Genomic DNA, 8,742 nt, shown 5'->3' on the forward strand with positions numbered 1-8,742 from the left:
GGCCCATCCAGTCCAACACTCTGTGTCACACAGTGGCCAAAAATACCAGGTGCCATCAGGAGGTCCACCAGCGGGGCCAGGACACTAGAAGCCCTCCCACTCTTGCTCCCCCCCCAAGCACCCAGAATACAGAGCATCCCTTGCCCCAAATCGAGAGTTCCTATTTATACCTTGTGGCTAATAGCCACTGATGGACCTCTGCTCCATCCCTGACATGATGACATGACGATGTAACTTCTGGGTCACATGGGCAGTGACGTAGACCTGTTGCTGTATGTTGGCTGGGCCTCCCTGCTGCTCCCGATAAATCCCCCCATCCCCCTTCAGTTACCAGGAGGGACGTGACAACTCTATGTCCACCTCATACGAGACTGTTCTGTGCACAAACGGTTTCACCTTGCTTGGGGCAACAGAACGGCGCCAACCAATGGACTTTTCTCCTACTGGTCTTAATGGCCAATCCACCTCTCGCCTCTACCCATGTTTTTGTCTTCTACTCCATCACTTAGGGTTGCCAAGTCCATCTTCCACCCCCAGCGGGGGACTTTGGGGGCGTCCCTGGAAGGGGCGGGGCATCCCCGACATGATGATGTCACGTTGGGGACGTCTGCCCCACCTGCCCGCGTGCCGGATCTCCAGAAACGGCAGTTCCCTGCACTTAAAGGAGCTGGCATTTCCCTTTTAAATGCAGGAGCCAGTGTTTCCCCTTTAAGAGCAGCCGCGTTTCCCTTTTAAGAGCACGAAGCTGGCATTTCCCTGCAAGCTTGCGGAGATCAGGCTTGGGAGGAAACACGGGTTTCCACACACTTAAAGGGAGGGAGAGGGGTGGCTGTGGGTGTTGGGGGTGGGGCTTCCCCCACTGGCCATCTGGCTGGCGGCGGGTAGAACCCCCCCAAAAACGGGGGACCCCTGGCAAACCAGGGGGTTTGGCAACCCTACCATCACTGCCAGCCATAAAATTCCATTGGGGTTGACTACAGAGGCAGGGTCAACAGGGGAGGTGGGATTCACATGGCTGTATAAAAGACTGCTGGACATCCCCCTTCCTTGTGCGAACGGAAAAAGGAAATGTGCCAATGGGAGAGGAGCGAATAGCTAACACACAGTTCGTGGCCTTCTGTAAATCCCCTTAAAAACACACTGCCTGTCACTTGAAATACGCCAGTTCATTATATTATAAGAATGTAGGGCCGGAGCATCCCTTGCGTTCATTTAGCTTCAACTGTCGGGACTTCCGTATCCAATGTAAAGATACACAGGCAAGACCATATATATGTCGAAGCACAAAAAGGCTCAGGAGATTTGGAAGTCGCATACCTTGTAGCCGAGAATAAGCCCATTCTGCTCCGGTTCAGGCACGGCCGCCCACGTCAGGAGGATCTGAGTGGAGCTCACGGCTTCGGCCGACACGTTCTCCGGGGGTGCCGAAGGAACTGAAAAGGCCCACATTGACAGACGTTAGAGGCTGGGAAATGCATTCAACTCCTTTGCCCATCTGCATTTCTAGGATCCGCTCAGATCCAAGGGCTCCTACACATCATTATACACATGATATGTATATACACACAAAACAGGGAACACACACACACACACAAAGAGAAGAGGGACACAACAAAGTCTGTAATACACTAAAGCCACGGAAAGCAGTGTTGAAAGGCAGATTTGCACTGGAAGCCTTGAGAGGGCCTCCGTAGAGGATGATCAGAGCGGGAGCTGGTCTCGGCCACGTTAGCAAGAGCTGTTTTTTTAATTCCTTTGAAACGCACAAGGGCGGCAGGATCTTTCCAAGCCGTCCGAGAGTAAGCCCGACGCCTTGAACTAAAGAGGCTTTGCCTCTTTACCAGAAGCTTTTTTTTTGTCTGTCTCGTCCGGCATGTTACGAAGATACATCTCAACGGCCCCCCCTCTCGAAGGACTTTCCTCCTTTCATTTCGGTTCTGCATCTTAAAATAGACGTTCGGCTTGTCAATACGCTATAAGCCGAATAATTGGCACCCCGGACAATTATAGATGAGGAAAATGCACACTAACAATCCACACATAGAACTATGTGGTGCTTTTTTGTTTTTTTAAGTGAGCTATTGTTCTCATGGCCCACGACTAAGGTTCCCCGGCCTTCCTCCAGGGGAGTGGATCACCTGCGGCTGGGGCCCCTCCCTCTGGCACTGATCAGCTGGCCACTGGGGACTTACCAGGCAAGAAAACTAAGCCCAGGCCTGCGTCGCCAGTGACACGGTGAGGTCACCTCCGGGCGTGCACCGGAAGTGACGTCATCATGTCACCGGCAACACGGGGACGCTCTGGTATTTGGGCAAAAACTCTACGGCAAAAATGACCTCTACCGTAGAGCGTTTGTCCAAACGCCAGAGCATCCCCGCACCACCGGCACTGCGATTACATCCCATCCAGTACACGCTAGAAGTAACGTTGGCATGTTGCCAGCAACGTTGGCATGTTGCCTAGTTTTCTGCCAGTAAGCCCGCCTACGCCCCAGGTTGCCAGGGGGTACATGGCAACCATACAAAGGACACAGGCTCCACCCTTCAAAGCAGCCATTGTCTCCAGGAGAAGGAGAAGAAGAAGAAGAAGAGTTGGGTTTTATACCGGATCTGTTTCAAGGTGTTGGTGCTTACCCTTAAAGCCCTCTACGGGCAGGGGCCAGCATACCTTCGGGACCACCTCTCCCCATATGATCCCTGTAGAGCACTACCAACCAACATCTTTTGGTAGTCCCTGGCCCCAGGGATGTCTGGCTTGCCTCTACTACAGCCAGGGCCTTTTTTGGCCTCCACCTGGTGGAATGAGCTCCTGCATCAGATCAGGGCCCTGCGGGATCTATTACAATTCCACAGGGCCTGCAAGACAGAGCTCTTCCACCAGGTTTTTGATTGAGGGATGTCCCTTCCACCACCACCACCCCGGTGTCCTGGACCTGAACAGTCATACGAGACTACCTACCCCTGAGATATCTAACTTAAGAACATAAGAACATAAGAGATGCCAATGTTGGATCAGGCCAAAGGCCCATCCAGTCCAACACTCTGTATCACACAGGGGCCAGAAATACCAGTGCCATCAGGAGGTCCACCCGTGGGAAGGTACTTTATGAAAATGTTGTTATACGGCTTTAATCTGTTTTACTTGTTTTTAACTGTATTGTGTACTGTACTTAGATGGTTTTATGTTGTTTTGTGATGCCAAAAAGGACTTGTTAGCCGCCCTGAGCCTGCTTTGGCAGAGGTACAAATTAAGACAATAAATAAATAAAAATAAATAAATAGACCCTGCTCTTCACTACCTGAAGGCGTCTCAGAGCCACTTACAATCCCTTTCCTCACTCCACAACAGACACCCTGTGAGGTAGGTGGGGCCGAGAGAGTTGTGAGAGAACTTGTGACTGACCCAAGGTGACCCAGCTGGCTTCACGTGGGAGGAGTGGGGGAATCAAACCCGGTTCTTCAGATTAGAGTCCGCCGCTCTTAACCACGACACCACAGCTGCAATTTCAGATCTCCAGGCCCCATCTGGAGATTTGGCGACCCTCGTTCATTTGGGAGAAGGCAGCCGGGGGGGGGGGGAAGCCTCTGTTGCAGAGCTTCCCACAGAGAAAAAGAGAGAGAGAGAGAAGCCCCAAATACTGAGTCAATCCCTCAGAGCCCTCAGCATCTCCTTCCCAACATCCTTGTCTACCAGCAATTTCTCCTCAGCAAAACCCTCAGATTTTGTGTCAGTTTTTTACTCCCCACACATTCCAAGAGCTGATGTTTCAGGACCAAACTGGCCCCCAGGGGTAAAATTCAGGCCCACCTTGTCATTTTAAAAGGAGGGGCCCGGCCTACGTAGATGTTATCATTTTCTGGTGGAGGGGGGCCCCTCAACCTTTGACGTATGTTGGGTTCTCAGTATTTAAGCCTTTTACTTGCGTTAAAGTAAAGATAAAGGTTCCCTTGCTCGAAAGCCAGTTGAATCCGACTCTAGGGCTGCAGTTCTCATCTCCGTTTCAAAGCCGAAGAGCCAGCGCTGTCCGAAGACGTTTCCGTGGTCATGTGGCCGGCATGACTAGATACTGAGGCACACGGAACCCTGTTACCTTCCCACCGAAGTGGTACCTATTTATCTACTTGCAATTTCTTGCTTTCGAACTGCTAGGTTGGCAGGAGCTGGAACTAGAGACGGGAGCTCACTTCGTCATGTGGCACCCGGGTCTCGAACTGCTGAACTACCGACCTTCCGCAGCCTGCAGTTCAGCGTCTTAACCACTTGAGCCACCGCAGCTCACCTAACTTGCGTTAGGCGAACAAAAAAACTGTGGAAACTGCACAGAAATTGTTTTACGGTGATCAAAAGATTCTTGCTTTTGTTCCTGTGGCACATGGTTCTAGTCCAGGCTAGACTGGTGGCTGTGCACCATAATGGTGAAAGGTCTTCTAGCTCTGCCATTGATGGTATCCCTTTATCTGAACATGTGGACATAAGAAGCAATGCCTTAGACCGACGCCAAGCATGGCTCCTTTCGCCTCAGAACTGCCTCCGCTGACTTGTGTTGTCTCTCTCTTCCCCAATCCTTCTACCGGAGGCCCAAGTGGAAATGTTATTATCTGAAGTGGGACGTGAAGCAGACACTAGGCCCATAGCTGTGACCCTTTTCTCAAACCAAGAGCTGATTTCCACACATTTCCTAACCTGACTGGCGGTAGAGCAAATCCATGGTAGGAGGGCTTCTGGAGCTCTGGCCCCACTGGTGGACCTCCTGATGACCCCTGGGTTGTGGCCACTGGAGCAATGATGCTCTGTCTTCTTGGTGCTTGGGGGGGCAACAGTGGGAGGGCTTCTTGAGTTCTGGCCCTGCTGGTGGACCTCCCGATGGCGAGTTTTGGCCACTGTGTGACACAGAGAGTTGGACTGGATGGGCCACTGGCCAGATCCAATGTTGGTTCTAGGGGGGCAACAGTGGGAGGGCTTCTGGAGTTCTGGCCCTGCTGGTGGACCTCCCGATGGCCCCCGAGTTTTGGCTACTGTGTGACACAGAGAGTTGGACTGGATGGGCCACTGGCCAGATCCAACTTGGCTTCTCTTATGTTCTTATGTCTGGGGCAGTGATGTTCTATATTCTTGGTGGTTGGGGGGCAAGAATGGAAGACTTCTGGAGATTTGACCCCACTGTTGGACCTCCTGATGGCACCTGGGTTTTGGCTACCGTGTGACCCAGAGTGTTGGACTGGATGGGCCCTTGGCCTGGTCTAACATGGCTTCTCTTATGTTCTTATATCTGGGGCAGTGATGCTTTGTATCCTTGGTGCTTGGGGGACAACAGTGGGAGGGCTTCTGGAGTTCTGGTCCCACTGGTGAACCTCCTGATGGCACCTGAGTTTTGGCCACTATGTGACACCAAGTATTGGACTGGATGGGCCCTTGGCCTGGTCCAACATGGCTTCTCTTATGTTCTTATGTCTGGGGCAGTGATGCTCTGTATTCTTGGTGTTTGGGGGGCAACAGTGGGAGGGCTTCTGGAGTTCTGTCCCTGCTAATGGACTTCCTGAAAGCACCTGGGTTTTGTCCACTGTGTGACACAGAGTGTTGGACTGGATGGGCCATTGGCCTGATCAAACATGACTACTCTTATGTTCTTCTCCAACCATTTTGAAGGGCAACGGAGATCAGATCTCAATGCTTTGTACATGTACGTGGCCCGAGGAAGCACCAAGTTCCAAAAGAAAACTTTTTAAAAAGAAAAGCAATACACGTCTCTTTAAAGACAAGACTCTAATTTAAAGGTCACAGTAGAATTACTGTCACTAGCCTTCACACCAGAGGGAGAAATCCGACGTTTCTGCGCAGTCCTGCGCTACCCCCCCATCAACAAGCCGTCGAACACCCCGGAGGCAAGTTTAACACCTTTCAATTAACAAAATTAGTTTCGCTGGCTGCTTTAAAGGTTCTGACCATTTTTTTTTTTTGGCATTTATACCTCTCTCTCACAAAGCGCATGCTAATGTCCAAGGGGTATGGGACACTTGTCAGCCATTAGAGACCACCTGCATAAGAAGGGTATATTTGAAGATGAGAAAAAAACTGGATATCATTCTCAATGCCACAGCAGGCAGACCCAGCATTAGCTTGGTCTGGAGCCCTCCTTCCTGAGCGGAGACCAAAAGGTGTGAGCCGGAGGCTAAAGAACTGTGAGCGAGCTCACACTAACTCAGCTTAGAGGGAACACTGCATGCAGTGGTGGTGAAAGTGGGAGAAGGGGGAAAGGCAGTTCAGCTCAAGAGGGATTTCTGCAGATGTGTGGGAAATCACTTGCTCCTTATGTGCTCAGAGGCAGGAGGGACATGGAGTCTTAATCTGTGGAAATGGGCGATTGAAGCTCTTGACTGCACACGAAGCAGCCTTCTACTGCATCAGACTTTTAGTCCATCAAGGTCGGTATTGTCTACTCAGACTGGCAGCTGCTCTCCAGGGTCTCAGGTAGAAGTCTTTCACATCACCTACTGCTGGATCCTTTCTAACTGGAGATGCCAGGGATTGAACCTGGGACCTTCTAAGAGCAGAAGAAGAAGAAGAGATTGGATTTATACCCCGCCCTTCACTTGGAGTCTCAGAGCGGCTTACAAACTCCTCTCCCTTCCCCTCCCCACAACAGACACCCTGTGAGGTGGGTGGGGCTGAGAGAGCTCTGACACAAACTCCTCTTTCAAGGACAGCTGTGCCAGAGCTTGTGACTGACCCAAGGTCACATCAGCAGGTGCAAGTGGAGGAGTGGGGAATCAAACCCGGTTCTCCCGGATTAGAGTCCGCGCACTTAACCACTACACCAAACTGGCTCTCTACACGCCAAGGGGAGGCTCTTCCAATGAGCCACAGCCCCCAGTTTGGTGCAGTGGTTAAGAACGCAGACTCTAATCTGGGAGAACCGGGTTTGATTCCCCACTCCTCCACATGCAGCTGCTGGTGTGACCCTGGGTAAGTCATAAGTTCTTTCAGAGTTGTTCTCTCAAGAGCAGTCCTCGAAAGAGCTCTCTCAGCCCCACCTTCCTCAGCAGGTGTCTGTTTTGGGGAGGGGGGGAAGGGAAAGGGGATTGTAAGCCACTCTGAGACTCCTTTGAGTAGTGAAAAGATGGGGCATAAATCTAATCTCCTCTTCTTACTGGCATTAAAGTTGTGAGCAAGAGATTTGGCTGCTGGATAAACTAGTTTGCTCTGGAGCCCTCCTTCCTGAGCCGAGACAAAAATGTGTGAGCCAGAGGCTCAAAAACTGTGAGCTAGCTCACACTCACTCAGCTTAGAGGGAACACTGTTCTGGAGCCCTCCTTCCTGAGCGAAGACAAAAAGGTGTGAGCCGGAGGCTAAAAAACCCGTGAGCTGGCTCACGCTAACTCAGCTTAGAGGGAACGCTGGCAGGGGGTTGGACTAGATGGCCTGTGGGACTCCAGAACATCACAGAAACTCCCCCCCCCCCCATATCCTTTAATCTGCAACTAATCCCCATACATGCAGTGGAGGGAGGTGGGGGGAATCCAACCTGAATTGCTGGAAGATCTACAGCAATTTTTCTGTTACCAATTAGTCAGGGCCTGAGAAACAAGCGTTCCCCTGCTTCTCCTAGCATCGGGGTTGGCCCCCAACACTGGATTTTTATCTTTATTTTTTTTGGTTTTCATCTTCTCCTAGATTCATCCCCCACAGGGATATAATTATGTTAAAGGAATATAGATCGCCGGGAGCCATGAATGTCTTTGGCGGGCTGCCACGGCTCTATCTGTAGATCTTTGCACGCGCATGCGCGCGCACACAGAGTGACTCCCGTGTGAATCACTTCGTCTTCCAGAGGCAGAGCATGAAAAAAGAGGCACACCAGTTTGGGGGGGGGGACGGAAAGCAGCCGTTCCTCAGCCACGCTGATTCTTAGGATTTGCGTGTTTGATTCTGCCTGAAAGCAGAAAGATGTGTTCTTTTTCTTTAAAAAGAAAAGATGAATAATGTCGTCCCCCCCACCGCTTTTCAAGTTCAGAGACCAGGGATTTTCAACCCCCTTTCTACTGGCAGTTCGCAGAGAGGCAAAGGCGGAAGCCGCGTTTGCTTAAAAAAACAAACCCCCATGACAACCACCCAGAAGAAATGGATGATTACAGCTAGGAGGAGTCGAATCCTTAACAATGTAGATAATGTGGCTTTCTCACCTGTCGGGGCGGGCGGGGACCACTCGGGATCTATAATCGCGCCTGGCGCATGCCACAAATGCTGGCAAGGACGATTGGAAATTTCTCAGCATTCCACTGCAAAACCTTTTGGTTCCTCCCAAGACAAACTCAGTTCAAGGGGGCTGGCGAAGGAAGAAGTGGATGAAAGGGGCGGAAAGGAGGAAAGGGTAACAGAGCGCACGGTTGGCAACTTTGGCCTGGGGAAATGCCTGGAGATTTGGGGGAAGTGCCTGTGGAGGGGGGGAATTTGGAGAGAGATTTCACCTCGAGTCTATGGCGTACCATAGAGTTTGCTCTGCAAAGCCACCATTTGCTCCAGGAAAGAAGAACAACCGGTTTCTATTAAGATTACCAACCTCCAGGTAGCGGCTGGAGATCTCCTGGGATTGCAATTGATCTCCAGGCACAGAGATCTGTTCACCTGGAGAAAATGGCTGCTTTGGAGGGTAGACTCTAGTCCAGGGGTGTCAAACATGCGGCCCGGGGGCCAGATCAGGCCCCCGGAGCGCTTCTATCAGGCCCGCAATGGAACTGGCTGTCT

General features: G+C 51.4%; 1 protein-coding gene across 1 annotated transcript in view; it reads right to left on the bottom strand.

The window, feature by feature from the left end:
* Positions 1-8,742, bottom strand: part of SDK1 (sidekick cell adhesion molecule 1) — a 502,369-nt gene that overhangs the window by 174,777 nt on the left and 318,850 nt on the right. Inside the window, exon 24 of the mRNA XM_015427208.1 lies at positions 1,318-1,433. Within this exon, the coding sequence (XP_015282694.1) occupies positions 1,318-1,433 (116 nt within the window). The remainder of the gene's footprint in view (positions 1-1,317; positions 1,434-8,742) is intronic.

Source organism: Gekko japonicus, unplaced genomic scaffold (assembly GCF_001447785.1).
Source record: "Gekko japonicus isolate JY-2015 unplaced genomic scaffold, Gekko_japonicus_V1.1 scaffold1021, whole genome shotgun sequence".
In the NCBI taxonomy this organism is placed as follows: Eukaryota; Metazoa; Chordata; class Lepidosauria; order Squamata; family Gekkonidae; genus Gekko; species Gekko japonicus.